Source organism: Micrasema longulum, unplaced genomic scaffold, assembly GCF_059751315.1.
Source record: "Micrasema longulum isolate JH-2025_06_02 unplaced genomic scaffold, ASM5975131v1 h1tg000696l, whole genome shotgun sequence".
NCBI classification, from domain to species: Eukaryota; Metazoa; Arthropoda; class Insecta; order Trichoptera; family Brachycentridae; genus Micrasema; species Micrasema longulum.
The window spans coordinates 401,987-420,980 of record NW_028277892.1 but is presented as its reverse complement, the minus strand read 5'-3'; the positions used below and the strand labels follow the sequence as shown (position 1 = coordinate 420,980).

Below are 18,994 nucleotides of genomic sequence, written 5' to 3'. Positions count from 1 at the left end.
TCTCAAGTAGGACTGAGTCAGCTAATTTTCACAAGGTTCAAAATCTCGCAACTCGGCGTACCATGTTGGATATGAGCTTTCTATACAAAATTGTTAATAGCGTAATTGATAGCCCAGAAATTGTTAGAGGCATTTCATATCGAGTCCCTGTCCGTAGAACTCGTCAATCTGTACTCTTCGACATTCCTAACTCAATGACTAATTATTTAAAAAATAGCACTCTACGAAGAATACAGATTACCTATAATGACAGTTTTAGTGACATCGATATACTACATTGTAAATACCATATTTTTATCAGATCAGTTAAAGACATTTTAAATTTATCTCCTGCTTGACTTTTAACTTTTAATTTGAATTTGGTGCCCAAGATAGCTATCGATGTACTCGTATTTACCTCAAAACTCGTTCCACTTGTCCAAACCAGAGGGATAAATAAAATGAAACAAATCGTGTAACTTGGCTTTATTTAAAAATGTTTATAAAAATATTAAAGCGTAGTATTTAAAAATTATAAGTAATACTTATTTTGTACTGCATATATTAAATAAATAATAAATCATACAATGCTCAGAATCTTTTTTGGGTGATCCCTTGTAAATTCGATTCGTTTCGACATTTCGGCTACCATTGCAGGAGCCAACTTCAGGGTAAACTGTGTGTTTTGTAGAAAAAGTATGTGTGTATGTCATAGACTTATAATAGTCCAGAAACCGCGTACGCGCATCTCACTGAAGCCGACTAAACCACTCGTAAATGAGTAGTTTTACGATTTGGCTATTAGGTACACTTTAGGCGTCGCTTAGTACGCTGCCGATTTAAATTCAATTATGCCGGGTTGTGTCGTTTGAAAGTGTCAAAATACTGCTGAGAATAAAAGAAAATACTGTAAGATCACATTTCATGTGATCGCTTCTTACAGAAGCGAATTCACAAATAATATTACTTAAGAATTCGATTATTTTACCATCTGTCAGATTGTTAAATAAAATTGGGTGGACATTTTGCTAGTATTGCCGGGGAAGTCGAATTTTTTACCCGGCTTTCTATTAATACGCCTTAGTATAATATTAACCTGTCTTAACATATTACAACAGAGATAAATAACATTTTAGAGAAGATAATATAGAAGTCTAGGCACCTACAGGGTTTATGACCTGTCATTGGCTGGTTTAAGTGGCCACTTTACACACTGTATAACATTCACCATTCTGCCCGTATTTGAACATCTATATCCTTTCAATTCTTTTATCTGTCAATGTTTGTGAAGTTAAAGAGCGAAAAACATTTATTTATGCGGGTGAGATTCGTGTAATTGAATTATTTCACCTGCATACTAGGCAACGCCTAAAATGTTATTTTTTTTTAATTTCTATACTTCTATGAAGAATGTACCATGTACCAGGTGGATTTATCAACAATATTTTACAAAAATTTGGACAAAATCAAAATAGTGTTGATAGACTGTATTGTGAAATGTTTTTTTTTACGTTTATATGTATATATGTGGTTGGATAATTTATAGAGCGCCATTTTTGTGAAAATCACCTCAAGGGCGCTGATGTCTAATAATTGTACCTATTTTTTTTATTGTCCAGTCACTAAAATATTTTTTGTGTTAAAATATTATAACGTAACATGACACAAAATTATCTTAAATTTGTGTACATTGTTCACGGTCTGGTAACTTCTGGCCACTTCACGCATGTGCGGGCGGGATGTCGGGTAGAGGGCAGACTTTTTGACACAGTACGATATATACAAACTTGGTTCCTACGCGCCTTTCAGTATATTATAATTCTACGGTTTATGTATTAGTAATTTGTGCCGTGTCGCAGTCGGCAGTAGGCACATTCCGTGTCTTTTTTGTAGTATGTAGTGCCGGGAACCATGTTGAGTTTTATTTCATTGCATTGTTTATGTTATTTGGGTGTCTGTGTATTTCAATTGCCTCTTTTATTATTTAGGCACTGTAATTTCTAGGTTCATGCAAAAATTTTATTTCGAAGGCGAAATATGTCCTGTGTCTGTAAAGTAGTGTTCTGCTGTTGCAGATTTTACATGGTGCCTCTTGGGCACCTTTTACACGCTCTTTTATGTTCGTCAATTCTTTTTATATTACATACTCACGGATTGCCCAAAAAAGATACATATTAATGACAGTGACCGTGTCACCTATTTACACAACGCTAAAAATAAGAAAATACATATATTCTTATTTTAGTTATGCAACAGAAATATCAAATGCTTTTTTATATAAAATAAAAATGATTTTATGAATCGCGTTTGAAGAAGCAAATCTATCATAATCCTTAAATTGTATTTTTATAAAATCAATACATGTTTACGTATTTATTTAAATTTCGTAGAATAGGGAAATATCACATTGTACGAATATCGATAAAAATACATAAAATGGATTAAAAATAATTAATTGTATTTTCAAAATCAATATGAATATTGTGGAGAAATGATTTCATACATAAATGTAAAAAAGAAATTTAATAAAAAATCGTTGCTAGAAAAATGCGACGTGTTTGGCCTTGGATGTTGTGACTTCAAGATTCGTGATATTGTTCTGAACGCATTTCAATGGCCAGGAACAAATAAACATGAATTGTGACGTATTAGGGGCGTGGCCAATGGAATGGCCGTTTTTGCGGGAATTTGAAATTACAAATTTAAAAGTATTTTTTATGCTACTAATACATAGCATTTTTTTTTACTGGACGGTATTTCATACACTTTTTTTACTTCAAAAATGTAAAAAGAAGTGATATTTCCTTATTGTTCGAAATACAAACTCCATGATTTTCCATGATCGTCATTATCATCCTTTCCGCACTCAAAAATGCATAGGGCACTGCACTGGTAAACCAAATGCAGTGTGTTACACAAAGGTAAAGTGATCAGTCTTATCAGTCCAAGAACAATGATACATTGCAGTTCGAAAAACCTTTTTAGTCAATATTTCACGTCCACGCTATCAGAAACCCAGGATTTCAAGTGTGGTAGGCGAACGAGAAACTGATTTAAGGGTACTTTCAAAGTTTTGCTTTTGACCTGATAAAGCTCAGCCTCATCAAGTGAGGGTTATCACTAGAGCCCGCCCAGGGCACTGCAGATTGAACACCTTGCTAGAATGAACCTTTACGAAACTTCTAGATGAAGGTTCTGCAGTGCAGATGAGGAAACACCTATACGTGTTTTATGTGATTGTGATGCTTTACATCATAAAAGGAGCCTCATCCTCGGGGGACCACCGGTTAAACCTGAGGATGTTAAAGAGCTCGCCCCCTGCTTAATAGCCCTATACTTTATGAATCTGAGCTGAGAGGGAGATTTAGTAAAATTTAAACTCTCGCCTTTCACGCAGTAGCCAGGCTCTTTATAGACCTTGGCTTGGAGGGCGAGAACTATTCACATGGATCCGTCAGAATAGATCTTTACAGGTCGCAGTGACGTCAGGAGCATGCATAGCACTGAGCCCCACCTCTAAGAATAAGAATAAGAATCGGATGAGTTAGATGAAGATCCACTCGATTTCTTTATTCAGGACTTTTATCTGAGAGCAACCATCGAGTTGAAAACACTTGTCCAGGGTTCTGATCTTATTTCATACACAACATTCATGTAATAACCTGCCTCGTACTGTAGCGGTTAACGCGTTCGCCTATCATGTATGAGGTCCTGGGTTCGATTCCTTAGAGGCTAGACATGAAATATTTGTTTGTATAGTGGTTTTGCCCTACAGTATTTTACGGCCTCTGGATTGGCACCTGAAGCGTGAGACCGATTTTTTTTTTAGTTGAAAATTATTTGTACCTTGTTTTTGTCATATGCAAGGTTTTATCGAATATATTTATCTTTAGGTTATATTCAGTTGACTTTAACATTTTTCACCGTAGATAACAATAATAAAATTAAAAGCATAATCAGAATAAACAAAATAACTCTAAAAATATTACATTATCAAATAATAAAAAATAACACACAAAAAAAAAATGACAAAAAAAAAAACCAAAAAAAACCGAGAAACCGGTCACATTACCTTCGCGTAACAGATGATCGAAATACATTGCATTTAGTGAATCGATACAGTGCCCTATGCACTAATGGGTGTGGAAAACGAAATGATGATAAACATAAGAAGGATTGTTTGGTTTGTCTTAAAACACTTTCGCCCCAAAAAATATCATCTGTGAAGTGGCGAATGCATAAAAGTTTTTATAAATTTAATTTTTATAAATTCAAATAAAAACATATTAGTAATTTTAATTCCTCACACCATGAATTTCGCATACATTGTACATAAAATATTATTACACCCATATAACTTACAATTTTTACATATTTTACACTTATATTAATAGCACTTAATATTAAATTTCTTACATTAATAGCACTTTTATAAATGACATACTTAATTCACAAATGTATTAAACGACAAATCATAAACCTACATGTAAACTTAATATTGCTCATTGTCTTACTAAATATAAATACTTCTAGTAAATAAAAAAGTTAATTAAAGACATTTACAATATGAATCAAGAAATAACATCTAAATCAGCTTGATTTTTAAAAACAAAAATAACAGTTATTTCAAACAGCAAGAAAATAGTATAATGGTTGCAAAAAAGTTCAAATTGTTCAATTTTACAAATTGCCATGTAAAATGGGATCGACTGGAAAACAATTGGACAACGATACTATTGATATAATGTTGCTAAAAATCTTGAAATAAAAATAATATTCCCGCCGGTTTCAGATCAGACAGGAAGACCCCAAGTCTTTTAAACGGTTTTTGGGTACGTGGAAGGAGTGCTTCCCTGTGTTTGTTACATAAATTGATTATGGATTTGATTATGTCTGAGGAGTTGGAAGTTTTTATTTAAGTCATAACAACAGCTTTGAAGATGCAAGTCTCTTCTTCCATTAGTGCTGGCCATATAAAGGACCTGATGAGATCAGATCTCTGGTCTGAAGAATGGAAGCGGACGTGTTTTTCTGGTCTCATTAAAACTGGAAATAAAAATCAAACATTACTTATTATGTAAATCATGTAACAAAGCGGAAAATATTTAGAGAAGGAAATATCGTTCATCCGAAAAAATAGTCAACTAAAAAAGTAAAATTTCCAGGAGAGCATAAAAGATAAAACGTGTTGTCTTTAAATCCGGATAAATGTTCGGATAAATAACTATTTATCAACCAGTATTGATGTTACATCGGGTGTACCTCAGGGTGCTCATTTGGCACCCCTGCTTTTCAATTTGTTTATTAATGATGTTGCTAAATCATTCTCTTACTCTCGTTTTTGGCTCTTCGCGGACGACAATAAAATTCTCAAAATAATTCAAACTTTACAAGACTGCTTTCTTCTTCAATCAGACATTAACTCTTTTAACCGATGGCGTAAAGTCAATAAATTAGAACTAAATATTAAAAAATGCAAAATAATGTCATTTCATAGAACAAAACAACCAATTTCCTTCGAGTACCTATTAGAAAACTCCAAAATTGATGTAGTCAAGTCCATCAGAGATTTAGGAGTTGTTTTGGACTATAAACTGACATACAACGAGCATATAGATAATACAGTAAATAAATCACTGAAATTACTTGGCTTCATTAACATAATATCCTCTGATTTTACTAATGTCCGTACAATCAAAACTCTTTATTGCTCAACTGTTCGCCCTCTTCTTGAATATGCCTCAGTGGTCTGGTCTCCATTCCATGTCAATCGCATAAATCACATTGAATCAGTCCAACATCGCTTGCTTCAAAAAAAAGCGTGGATGCTTGGGCTAGAGAGAGATAATTATTCTTATGCTGAAATAGAGTCAATGTTAAATATTTCTAGTCTACAAAAACGTAGAACTAATATTGACTCCAGATATATGTTCGGCATACTAAATGATATAATCGATGTTCCATCATTACTGGGACAAGTAAAATTCAATATTCCGACTCGTAGATTGAGAAACAATGAAGTACTGTTCATCGATCAGCATAGAACAAACTATGGCCTAAATTCTCCAATGACCCGCCTTTGTCGTATTGTTAACTCAAGACAGGATCTGGACTTTTTTGGTTTAAATTTACAACGATTTAAACGAGCACTAAATAAATAGTCCAGATCTTGTCTCGATGTCCCTTATGTTTGTCAATGCTTCTTTCTTTTTTCTTTAAATGTTTTAAACTATTCTTTTATTGTAATATTTAAACCTTATAAATTGTATACATGGACAATGTCCGTTAATAAATAAATAAATAAATAAATCCTGTTTTTTTCTTTTGTTTTTTTTTTACATTCTTAGTCCTGCAGGTGTGTTATATATTTGTGAATACGAATTGTCTAAAACAATGCTATTCATTAAAAAAAAAAACTCGATAGTCATAAATAAAATTGTTAAAATTTGACACGTATGGTCGTCTTCAAATGGTGTGATTTTATTTAAAGTAGGTATACCCTGAACGGCTGGTTTAAAAGATACAAAGTTTGAAAAAGAATATTTTTTATATAGTTTGAGCTAAAAACGATAAAATGGCCTTGTGCTTTTTTAAAAAAGAATAAGGTGCTAAACCCCTATTTTTTTATTATATTTGCCTTCCCTCGTTTGCGAGTGATTTTGGCTCTTAGAAACAAGAATAAGAAATTTAAAGAATATACGCTTTCGTGAACGACAAAAAAACCGTACCCACGAAAAAAAAAATATAATGTGAGGTAGTTAAAATCAGTATGAAAGAGTTATGTGACAAGAAAATATTATTACCGTCTAAATTAAACGTAAACATAACATGAAATTTTGGGCCAAAAGTATAGAGGGACATTCAATTAGACTTATTATTTAAATTTGGCAAATAATATTAAACAAATTCAAATGTTTTTATTATTTGTCCTTAAGAATTTAGTCAGAAGTAAATAAGTATCCAAATCATTCTGGGCGAGTAAAAATTTTACGTTAAGAGAGAACGTGTTATATTCATCACAAACATTTTAAAGGAATTCGCTTCTGTCGTAGAGGGGACAGTCAAAGAACAGATGACCCCTGTCTTCATTCATAATTCGTTTAATCATTAAATCAAATGCAATTTTCCACTCTCACTTTCCTTCAATCATCCTTTACCACTCCTTATCAATGTCCTTCTTTTCCTTTCCACTATCTCCTTGTTTTGTCCATATTTATCTTATTTTAATATATAGTATATTTATTATTTATATAGTTTAAACTTCAAGCCGTCGTCGCTTTATTACAGTAGTATTTAGTGAATACATATAATTGGATGGCAGGCCCTACTATGTATACATTTTATATAATTTTTTTTTAAAAAAAATATTCATTTAACCTGTACATCTGTTTGTATTCGAAATAAATAAAATTTTAAAATCACAAATTGTATAAAAAGAACCATAAATTTAACGTAGTCATGCAAAAGGCATCCAGCCATAGAAAAGTGTTTTTTTTTGTAAAAAGTGTATAATAAAATTTACACAACAGTTAGAATATTTTTTTACTTTAAAAAATGATAAGTAAAGCATATATTCGTTTATTTATATATTTTTTTTTGATTTCGTCAATAAAGGATCTTGGCATTACTTTACATAGTAAACTCTCCTATCGTGAACACATTGATAATATTGTAAACAAATCTCACAAACCGGTTTTATCAGTAGAGTGACGACGGACTTCAAAAATATTAATACCATCAAAACTCTTTATTGCTCACTAGTTCGACCCCATCTAGAATACGCTTCTCCTATTTGGACTCCTACAGGACTCATATTGACCATATCGAGTCTGTCCAACACCATTTTCTAAGAAAAGTGGCATGGTTGCTCGGATTACAAAGGGGTAATTATTCCTATTTTGAAATAGAGCAATCTCTTAATCTGTCTTCATTGGAGAGACGTAGAACTGAGATGGACCTTCTATGCATTTTCAAAATACTTAATGCCATAAGTGATGTCCCATCTCTGTTGCAATCAATTTCTTTTCATGTTCCCAACCGTGTCACCAGAAGTCAAAATCTGCTATTTGTAAAATCTTCTAAGAGCAACTTTGGTTTTTATGCCCCAATGTCCAGAATGTGTAGATTAGTCAATTCATCACACGACTTGGAATTCTTTGGATAGATCTTCCGGCTTTTCGTAGATCTCTTCGCGAATCAAAAGTGTGGGATGAAGTTAAATTGGCATGGTTTAGCTCGAAGTCTTAGGTCTTTCTTTTTTATACAATTATTGTTTTGCCCTTGTTTGTCTTTGCTATTTAGCAAAGACAAGGGCAACTATTTAGTTTTATGTTCTTTTTGTTCAGTTTCTTGCATATATGTTTCTTCATGTAACTGTTGTAATTGGCTTAGGCCGTATACATAATAAATAAATAAATTTATAATATTAAAAAAGAGTTTAATGATACCGGTATTTTTAAATAAATGAATTTATAAAATTCAAATATTTATGTATTTATCCACTTCAATTTATAAAATACAACTACATTTCTGGAGGCATTAATCTTTCCATCAGCATATATCCCGTAATATTTTTCTAGCGCTGTGGGTGTTTTCAGCAAATTGAGTACTGCCATTTTTGTGATCAACACTATTTTCAGAAGGTGATTATTACAGGTTTTTGTACGAAATCGACCTGTTGTTTTCAGCAAAACATAGAATTGACTTTACTGTACCCGATAATACCAAAATCAAATTTAAAAAAAATTGTTTTCAGAAAAAAAAACTGAACGAGTTACTGAGATATTTGCGAAAATCTTTGAAAAAATTATTGTGAGATTTGAGACAACTAAATGAAGAATGCTCAGTTTGCGGTGTCAAGTTGTCTAATTGAAATCGGTTTTCGCAAGATTTAGAGACGGTTTTGAATTACGCTATTATTATGGTAGGTTTTTATGTATACTTTATTTTAGCATCAATAACTAATTTTTCGTTTTTGGTGGAGATTTATAAGTTTGCTTCTAAAACCCCCCCCATACATCAAATGATTCGAAATTTCTTGTCAAAAAAAATTATTTATTTTCATTTTTTTGTTTACATTTTTTACTCGTATATTTTTTATTACAAAATATCTCACTTTATTTATTTTATAAAAAAATCCACATAGGCATGGTCTCATGGGTATATTACATTTAGAATACATTATCAAATTTATGGTGTAGATGCATCCATAAAAAAAAATGTAAAATAAAAATTTTAAGTTACATTTTGGATTTTTTTTACAAAATATGAGAAAGTTGAAAATATGAAATATAAAAAAATAAACGTAAAGTAAAACTTATTAAATTTAAGTAAGATTATTATTCATTAAAATTAAATCATATTTTACTAATTTTATGATCTTTGTCAAAAAGCTGCCGCAGCGCGCCTGTCTGATGGTAAAACGACGCATCTATAATTGCATAGTTTTGCCGTCATACGGCTCAAAATATTTTACTCTCTGAGATATGTCATACGGTAATTCAAACTATTTTTATAAAGCTTCCTCGCCAATTGGCAACTTTGTGTAACTATAGAAACGTTTTGATTTAATTGCCAAAACATTTTAAAAGCGATTATCTCAGTTCGACTTTTTTGAGATGCATCGTTTTGCTATAAGATAGACGTGCCCTTTGCTTATTGAATAAATTTCAATATATTATTAGTTTATTTAATTATATATGTGTCCTCCACGCATTTTTTTTTGTTTCCTGTATGTAAAGCTCATTCTTTTACCTGACCCTTCACACGTCATTTGCATTAATTGGCCAATTTGTAATTACGAGAAAATTCATTATAAATAATGCCTCTATCTACGTGGCCACAATAGAATAATCGTCTTTTGAAATACGGTACCTTCGTTTAATGGCCAGACATTGTTATTGTTCAACGAATTTATCAGAGTTATTGGCGATTCTAATTTGGCCAATCACCCACGTTTCTAACATTATTTACAATATAAATAGCTTGTAATAATAACATCACAGGTACAGTTGCCACTAATTCACTCAATTTGTTCCAAAAAATAATGATATTATGTGGGTTCATATGTACATATTTAGAATGTTAAAAATACGATATAAAATTTACAAATAATCATTGAATTCGTACAATTTTCCAATTATGTTATGCCTTTAAACTGATTTTTAGCATTGAAATGTCAGGAAAAGCTTAGGTAAATTGGACAGTATAATATATTAATTTGAATTTGTTATATTATATTACATTTTAGTATTATATTAAAAAGACGTGTCAAGGGCAAAGATTGTCCGCAATACAAGAAGTGAGAATTTTTACACGAATTATCTACTCGTATGTTAATAATTCTAACTTAAATAAGTTGGGTAAATAAAACATTAAAATAGCATTATATCAATTCATTAGTTAACCCAAAGAAAATTTGTTGATAATGACCCTTAAGATAAAAATAACTTTATTTAATTTACTTACATATAACTTTGAATTATGTATCCTTACCTCTGTTCTGTATAAATACATTTAACTTTTTAAAAAAGATACCAGTCTCGAAGATGTCGCGAAAGCGATGAAACCGGTCACTGGATATTCCAAATTTGTGGATTAAAGTATCACTCGTATTTTATTTATATAATAAATTACAATGAACTTCCATCAAGAATTTTCACTTACAAACTTAAATGTTTTAGATAACTGAGGGACATCTTGACTGACATGAAGAAATTATTGGATGATGTAAAAATCGAAATATCATCATAACAGGGTCCCGATTACAATCGGAAGTTAACAGAGTTACTCGTATCATAAATTATCTATAAAGAATAATAAAAAAAATATGCGAAATGTGTATATTTGTACGTTTTTTCAAATATAAAATACTTAAAATTTGTATACGAATTGTTTGGAACCTCGTTTTACGCGGCTTTGAAATAACAGGGTACAAAAAATAAATTGAAAAAAATTGGATCATTAATTTAACAATGCTTAATGGCAATATAATTATACTGCTCGTTATTGGAATGCCCTACATCGCTTTTTTACTTACTTGGCGTATAATTATTATGATAGTGATGGTAATTAAACTTAGTTACGATTTTTTAGGGTATTTTGATGTCATGTTATATTTAAGAAAAGTAATGAGATACAAAAAATAGTAAACAATAAAAAAAAATATTTTTACATGCTTTATATTACTATAAACATGGTGTTTGCTAAAAAACAAGTAATATTTGGACTAAAAAGGAAAAAAAAGTATATGCAAAATTTGCATTTTTTTATCTTTTTTCAAAACTGAAGCATTTTAGCGAGCCAAAAACATTAAAAAAATAAAATTTACTGGTTTTCTTATGCTTTTTCTAAAACCCACCTTTTGAGAGCTATTACGTTTCTGAATTCGAAAGTTAAAAAAAATAACAGACCCTATAGTCTTTAAAATATAGTTTGATTAAAATGACAGCTGCCAAACTAATGAGATGGGAAATTATTAATCACTTATCATGTACCGATCAAATCAATTTTATCAGTTTTTCATGCAAACATGAGACACTTGTTTCCGAAAATTGATATAAAAACGCAAGCACAAGCCTATTATAGTGTGTTTAAGACAATTGTTGACTAAAAAATGTGACATTTACTTCCTTTTTTACACAAACAACAACAAATGAATTTTTTTTTCGATCGATTTACATTGATCAATTTGTCTCATCTCTAACATTTTTGCAAAATGACGTAACCGTCATTAAAAAAAGGGTTAATTTTAGTTTTGAAGCTGATTTTATATCATTATTTTGATTTATATGTCAAGCATTGTATTAAAAAAAAACATGCCCGATACGAATGATTTTTCGTGTGTCAATATAAATCACTTCTTTTAGACATTACTACAAAGTTATGTCCTCACTTTTGCTGACAACTGTTATTCTAATCAAGCTATATTTTAAGGACTATAGTGTGTATTGCACGCACGCACCCTCACGTTTTTAAGTTGATACTTTTTATATCTCCTTCTACTAACGTACCCCATCGCCGTCGGAATTGGCAAAATTAGATTAAGGGTTACAGACAAATTGACTATACATACGTAGGTTGCTCTGGCGGCGATAGGGGTATTAAAAGCAGTTAATGTAAATTATTTAAAAAAACTCGAATATTTTGTAAACAAGGAATTTTTAATTAAAAGCTTAACAAAATATTTTTGCAACGCGCGGATCTGAAAAGAGGCCATTTGTATGGCCTCTTTTCCTTTTAAAGGTTGTCCTTTAAAAGGAGTCCGGGTAAGTGGGTGGTTTTAATACCCTCTTCTACCACACTGCTTACCTGAGGACATCAGAGATTGAGGACATACTGCGAAGCTTCGGTAAATTTGGTTATAAAACTTTTTTTTTCTCTTTAAAATGTAAATGAGAATTATTTTAAATGTAAATGAAGTAAGGAACGCGGAGTAAAATTTCGAGATGTCCCTCACCTGTTGATGCATTGCCCCTTTTTCAGCTTTCAAAGACAACAGCTGGAGGCGCGATGCAGAGGCCTGGGTGAAGATCTATGCGACATCCCATCGGTGATAGGTAATAAAGAACTCACACGAGAGGTAGTATCATACATGATAAATATAGCGCAGGCAATTGGTAAAATAAACCAAAGTAGGGAACAACATGCCGAACACTCCTCTAGTGGAACGGAAGGCCTGTTGACTACTGCCAACAGGCCGGCTTCTCCTGAAGAGTTTTAAGTGGTTTCCTCTCCACGTGAGCAAATGCTGAGAAGTTCCTGATTAGCCCACATTAATATATCCCTCCTGATCTCAATAGTTTAGATAAATTTTAAGATATTTAACTGCAGAAAAATCCACTTTTTGAAATATAAACCTTGTATATTATAAGCAAGGTAAATAATAAAGCAACTCCCATATAAAAATAAAATAAAAAAAGTGTTACAGTATCTAATAAAATGGCGCTGTATAAGTGAAAACCATAGCCAACCTGGAGTGAAGTCCGTGTCTAATGTGAGAGGGGGACATTGATTACACAGAGTCCATGCGAGTCTGCAGCAGTCGGCAATATACTGCATCAATCCAGTGCATCGCTCGAGACAAGGGTATTCGTGAAGAGTCGACAGGACCTGCAAAATTAATAAATAAATAAAAGATACGCAATATCGTCGTCGTTCGGGCAAAAGTCACTGACCCTAAAATTGAGAGCTTTAAGTTAAAAAAGCCATTCGAAGCGAAAAAATATGTTCTTTAAAAGGCAACCGTCACCAAGTCTTCAAGTTAGAAAATAGTTGCGCAAATCCGAATTATTTGTTTTTTACAGCGTGGTCTATAATTATGTATTAAAGATTATTGTACATTCATCTTATATTATCGGGTCCGGAATTAAGACATTGCCATTGACAGATATCGTCTTCAGCGACAGATATCGTCGTCAGTGGCCATGCTCAAATCATTATCATCTAGTAAACTGCATTTGTGGACACCGCAGCAGATGAGGATCATCCTGCACCTCTCCAGAACCGCAGTTCATGTCATCTCCCTCCAGAAAACCCCACCTCTATGAATTGTATTTGTACCTAGACATTCACACCCTTAGTCTATTGAGAACTTTCCACGTAGGGAAGTCCAAACTGAGGGCGGTGTTTGTGCTTTCAGATGGCTTTATCCAGAGCCTATCTACCAGTTTTTCTCTTCACAGATCATCTCTGCGTTTTTCTGCAGAGGTCTCCAAGTCAGTTGTGACTTTGAGGAAACTCCTTCTCGATCCCAGTCTCGGAAGAGCCATTCGAAGGTCGTAAACGGGGTGTTTAGGGTCGTAGATCTTGAAGAACAGATTATTTCAGGTTCCATGCACGCAGCAATACACCATTGAGCTGTAGTATAAATACAATAAATGTAGAGTATTAGGGGTATAAAAGTGTGCTATAACAATGGATTTAGAGCCCTACACAAGCTTTTCCGACATTGTGGTGCGAGTGGAATGTTTGGCCAGAAAATTCATCGTACACAAATCCAATTAAATATCTACAGACAATATGTAAGAATAGTATCTCATTTCGTTCACAATTCAGCCATGGTTTTGAATGAAAAAAATATGCCTACATGCCAAAACCGCACAGAAAAAATCCCAAAAAAGAAAAAAAAGTTAAACCTTCTTATAATAACAAAAATTTTTTTTTGGCTAAGTTGACTGACAAAACAAATTTTACAAAACAACCTTTTTTTAAGATCCACTGAACTTCCTAACCGATGAAATATTTTTTGTTTGTTATTATTTTTATGCTTATTAATTATTGTCAGTGTACAGGTTCTGTGTGTAAAATTTAACCAGCATCCTGGACTGTTTTCTACTTGATAACTAGGTGCTCTCAGGGGTGTTATTTTAAATCTTCTCTGCCCCCTTAGAGAGTGATTAATTCGAGGATTTTTATTTTTTGCACATGTTTACATTTTGCTTTATATATGGCCATACTGATTAAACGTCAAATAAATATGAAAACGTGAAATCAAACATTACGATTCCTAATGCGACCCTAATCTTTACCCAAAACACTTAATTAGGTTAAATTGACCTAATTGTATTTTTTTTCATTTGGAAAACTGTTTTATACATTATTTGACGTTTAATTATCAATGTGACACTTATATGAAGGGAAAACGGTTGAATTTGGCCTTGTGTTGGTCAGCGCGTTTACCTGCCATGCAAGAGGTCTCGGGTTCGATTCCTGACACAGTTGACATGAAATATTTATTTTAAAATGTGTTGCGGATTCATATATCTTTTCATTTAAGTGTCAAGCCATTCCTTCCTCTGATTCCGGTGGTCCTTGTTTTGAATTCCAATGTACCTCCCTCCCTGACGGCGAGTCAAAAAAGCAACGCGCGCGAACACACCACGAAAACGTACCGCGTGCGTGACGCCATTCGGATCATCAAAATATAAACGAAACGTTTTGACAAAACGTTTTGACGAAAGCGACTTTGTGCAAACGAAAACGGTGTTTTTCTGGACCAGTGCCAAAGGGAGGAAATCCTAAGTACTTACCCCTTTCATTCATTCCAGGATTGACACTTAAAACCATAACGTCAATTAGTTTACGTAAAATCAAACGTTCCCCATTTTCTTCGAACACGCGTATCGTGAGAGGGCAGGCCTTGTTTTACAGTCCCGAGGGCATCCAACAATGTGTTTTTACATTGGAACATTATTTGTCTGTACCCGGGGGTTTGAAATATGTAAAGGATTTATTTATTTATTTTATTTATACTTCCCTTGTCCCTACCTTGTAGACGGTGAGGGGTGGTTTTAGAGCGGCAGTGAAAGGGACATTGAATTTGGTTAGTAAAGGATGGAATATAATTAATTCGTAATGAAAAAATAATAATAAATAAATGCTTGCTTGTATGAGTGAATCCGAAGAAAGACATAACAACAACAACAACAACAACAAACCATCACGCCGTTTCCCCGAAAGGGTAGGCAGAGAGGATAGAACGCCACATAACTCTATCTTTGCATACAGATCTCGCTTCTTCTACATTCATACATCTTCTCATGCACGCGGGCCGATTATTCCGACTTTTGACACGTCCATCTTCAAGTATTTGTTGGATTTGGTCATGCCATGTCTTTCTCGGTCTACCTATATTTCTGCATCCATCAACATTCGCATTGCAAATACTCTTAGCCGTTCTTTCGCTGTCCACTCGTTCTACATGTCCAAACCAGCGCAAAGCTCCTTTCTTGATTATGTCGATAATGCTTGTCTCAGCCTTACATAATGTACGGATCCCAACATTTGTGCATGTATCGTACATAGTTTTACCACACATTCGCCTGAGAGATCGCATTTCAACAGCATTCAGCCTACTTTCATCCCTGTTTTTCCAAGTACATACTTCGCTCCCATACATCAGGGTCGGGACCAGGACTCCGTTGTAAACTGCTAATTTGGCCTTTAAAACGGATTCGGGTATGTGGTGGATGCTTTCAATGTACCTGGACTGGTACTTGAAGCGTAAGACTGATCATCTTACCCCTCTGTAACATAAATGATCAGGATACGCTGCGATTGGTGTAACAATGCAGTGCCCTATGCAGCGGAAAGGAAATGAAGATGAAGATGATGAAATCAGCCATCCAGTAAGAAATAACAGATTCAGATATATTTAGTTTTTAATAGAGTTCGTACTTTTACAGATTTACAGCTATGATGAGCGGTACGAACATAAATTTTTACTGCTAGCTAGATTATAGTCGGTATTATTATCAATAAAGATATATTGGAGTCCACGTTCTTATTCGGTAGGCTACGTGCCCACTGATGAAAGGTCACGGGTTCAACTTCCAACGATTGGGCACCGCGAGCGGTGGGTATGAAAGCAAATTGAAATAATTTTTTTCTATTTCAATTTATTTCAACAGAGAGGGAAAACATTTTTGAGAAGGAAATATGGAAGTCTAGGCATTTACAGGGCTTATGACCTGTCATTGTCTGGTTTAAGTGGCCACTTTACACAACTTTTGACATTCACCATTCTGCAAATGTTTGAACATCCACATTTCGTCAACTCTTCCATCTGTTTACTTTTGTGAAGTAAAAGAGCTGAAACCTTTATCACGGGCGTGAGATTCATCCGGCTGAACCAAATTTTATTTCATTTCATTTAATTTTTTTTGCACCACAACAGGCCAGGAGGCCCAATTACAGTGGTGAATTACATTACAGAACAACCAGGCTTGAGAAAAATCACATTTTTTATTTTTGTGTTCTCACCGGGAATCGAACCCGGAACCTTCCGTGCGTGAGTCAAGCGTCTTGACCACTACACCACGGAGGCCGCAAATAACCTGCTAAGCAACGCCAGACAACAATTTTCCAATTTTTATACTTTTTATTTTATCAGGTAGTTAATTCAACAATGTTTGAGTATGTCCAAATTCTTGCAGACTGGCTGGATTTTCTCCCTAGGGAGTTGTTCATATTTGAATTTGACAATGACAGGTTTTAAGCCCTGTAAATGCCTAGACTTCCATATTACCTTCTCAAAAATGTTTTCCCTCACTGTTGAAATTAATTTAAATATGAATAACTCCCTGGGAGGAAATCCAGCCAGTCTGCAAGCATTTGTACATACTCAAACATTGTTAATTCAAATCTATCGGAATCAGAATGTTTTTAAATTTATTATGGTTCAAAAACAATAAAGAATACAAATGATATTGGTATAATAATCACAAATTGTTATTTTAAAAATTGTTCATCAATTACCTAGAATCAAATATTAAAAAATGTCTTTTTATGCAGTGAAAAAACCAATCTCCTTTGATTACAAAATAGAAAATATTAATTTAGATGTAGTCAAGTCCTGTTAAGGACCTCGGAGTTATAATGGATTGTAAACGTACTTTTTATGAATATATTGATTCTATGATTAACAAGTCAATAAAACTTTTAGGATTTGTTAGCAGGACATTTAGTGACTTTACTAATATGTTCACGGTTAAAACACTATATTGCTCACTTGTTCGTCTTCTTTTAGAATATGCCTCCGTGATCTGGTCTCCATTTTATGTAGGCCGGATAAACCATATCCATTACTTTAATATATAATTCATTAAAAAATTCATAAAAAATACCACAGTGAATTCAGTCGATATTAGGTATTCAATTGAAATGTCAACTGGCCGTATTGTTCTTGTAATTAATACTGCTAAAAACGGCTGCGTGAAGCGCTATATGTCCTGCAATAGGACGCATGAAAGTAATTATGGTCTTATGTCAAAAGTACCATCTCAAAGGAAAATAGTCCTTGAGAAACAATGTTTGAAATACTGTTTTCCAAATCAAGAATCTTCAAATAATTTCTGTAATCTGCAAGTTTAATCTAGGAGAAAAAACCCGCACTTGGGTTAATACATTCAAAATATGGTATACGAGTTTTTTGTATGAAAAAATAAGCTGGAATAATCGGCTAGTTTCTTGGCTCACCGCAGGCGCTGGGCGCGCTTTATTAAAATTTATATTTATATTAGGATAAAAATACAAACGGTGAAAATGATTTAAAATAAATAGTAATTATTTATTTGTTTTTATAATAAAAACAATAAAACACTATTATGGTTAGTCAAATAAAATGGTAAGCTGCGCATAATCGCTTCTATACTCGGCTCGCCCCTGCTAGATAGGTGCTAGGTACTTGTCACTCCCACGTTGACCTTGGGCGTTTTAAGATCACAGCACGTGTCCCTAAATGGGACACCACGTTTCATCACAGAAGAGAAATGATCGTGTAATTTGGACGAAAAGAAAGCGCGATACATAAGGTGTGTAATGGACGTCGATACGGCAGATTCGATACGGGCAATTGTGAAAAATTAAAAGGAGTACTGACCTAGATATATATCTATTAATATACACGGACAGGTAAGGGCTATGGTGACGTTCAATGCTGTAAGTTGTGTAACGCATTCCCTTTTGAGTTACAGAGCAAACATAATCAATTATTTCTGCCCGTAATAAGATTTTATCATCACATTACATGGATATCTGTGTACCAATATTATTACCGTCTATTGCATATCGTCGGCGTTGGCGTCGCCTTAATTTGAATACAATATAAGTCGCTAAATGATAACTTTACAGGAGACAACAAAAACTTCATAGATCAATAACCTTCTATTTTTTATTTGTTCTTATACAAGTTTACTTTTTTTTTCATTATTTATTTTATTTAGTTTTATGATTAACATAGTCTGATTTATATTTACAACACAATATTTACATCTATACTTATTCTAACATTATTTATCACTATTATACACTTAATATCCTAATTTATAATATTAACTGTTTCATATGTACATTTTCATTAATTATATTCACTATTTACACTATATACTACCTTATATTTTTCACATATATAGTTTTTACATTTAATTTTTAATATATTTACGTTAATTTCATTTTTTATGCTTTCTGGCATTTCCTCAAATAGTTGTATTCCCTTGTACATAAGGCAGTTCTGGGA

The 18,994-nt window shown here is 33.0% G+C and overlaps 1 protein-coding gene across 1 annotated transcript in view; it reads right to left on the bottom strand.

Moving 5' to 3' along the window:
• Window positions 1-450: 450 nt before the first annotated feature.
• Window positions 451-18,994, bottom strand: part of LOC148279595 (uncharacterized) — a 114,186-nt gene continuing 95,642 nt past the window's right edge. Inside the window, exons 9-10 of the mRNA XM_088229692.1 lie at window positions 12,951-13,089; window positions 451-5,025 (exon numbers count right to left, since the gene is read on the bottom strand). Of these exons, the coding sequence (XP_088085818.1) occupies window positions 4,895-5,025; window positions 12,951-13,089 (270 nt within the window). The 3' untranslated portion in view covers window positions 451-4,894. The remainder of the gene's footprint in view (window positions 5,026-12,950; window positions 13,090-18,994) is intronic.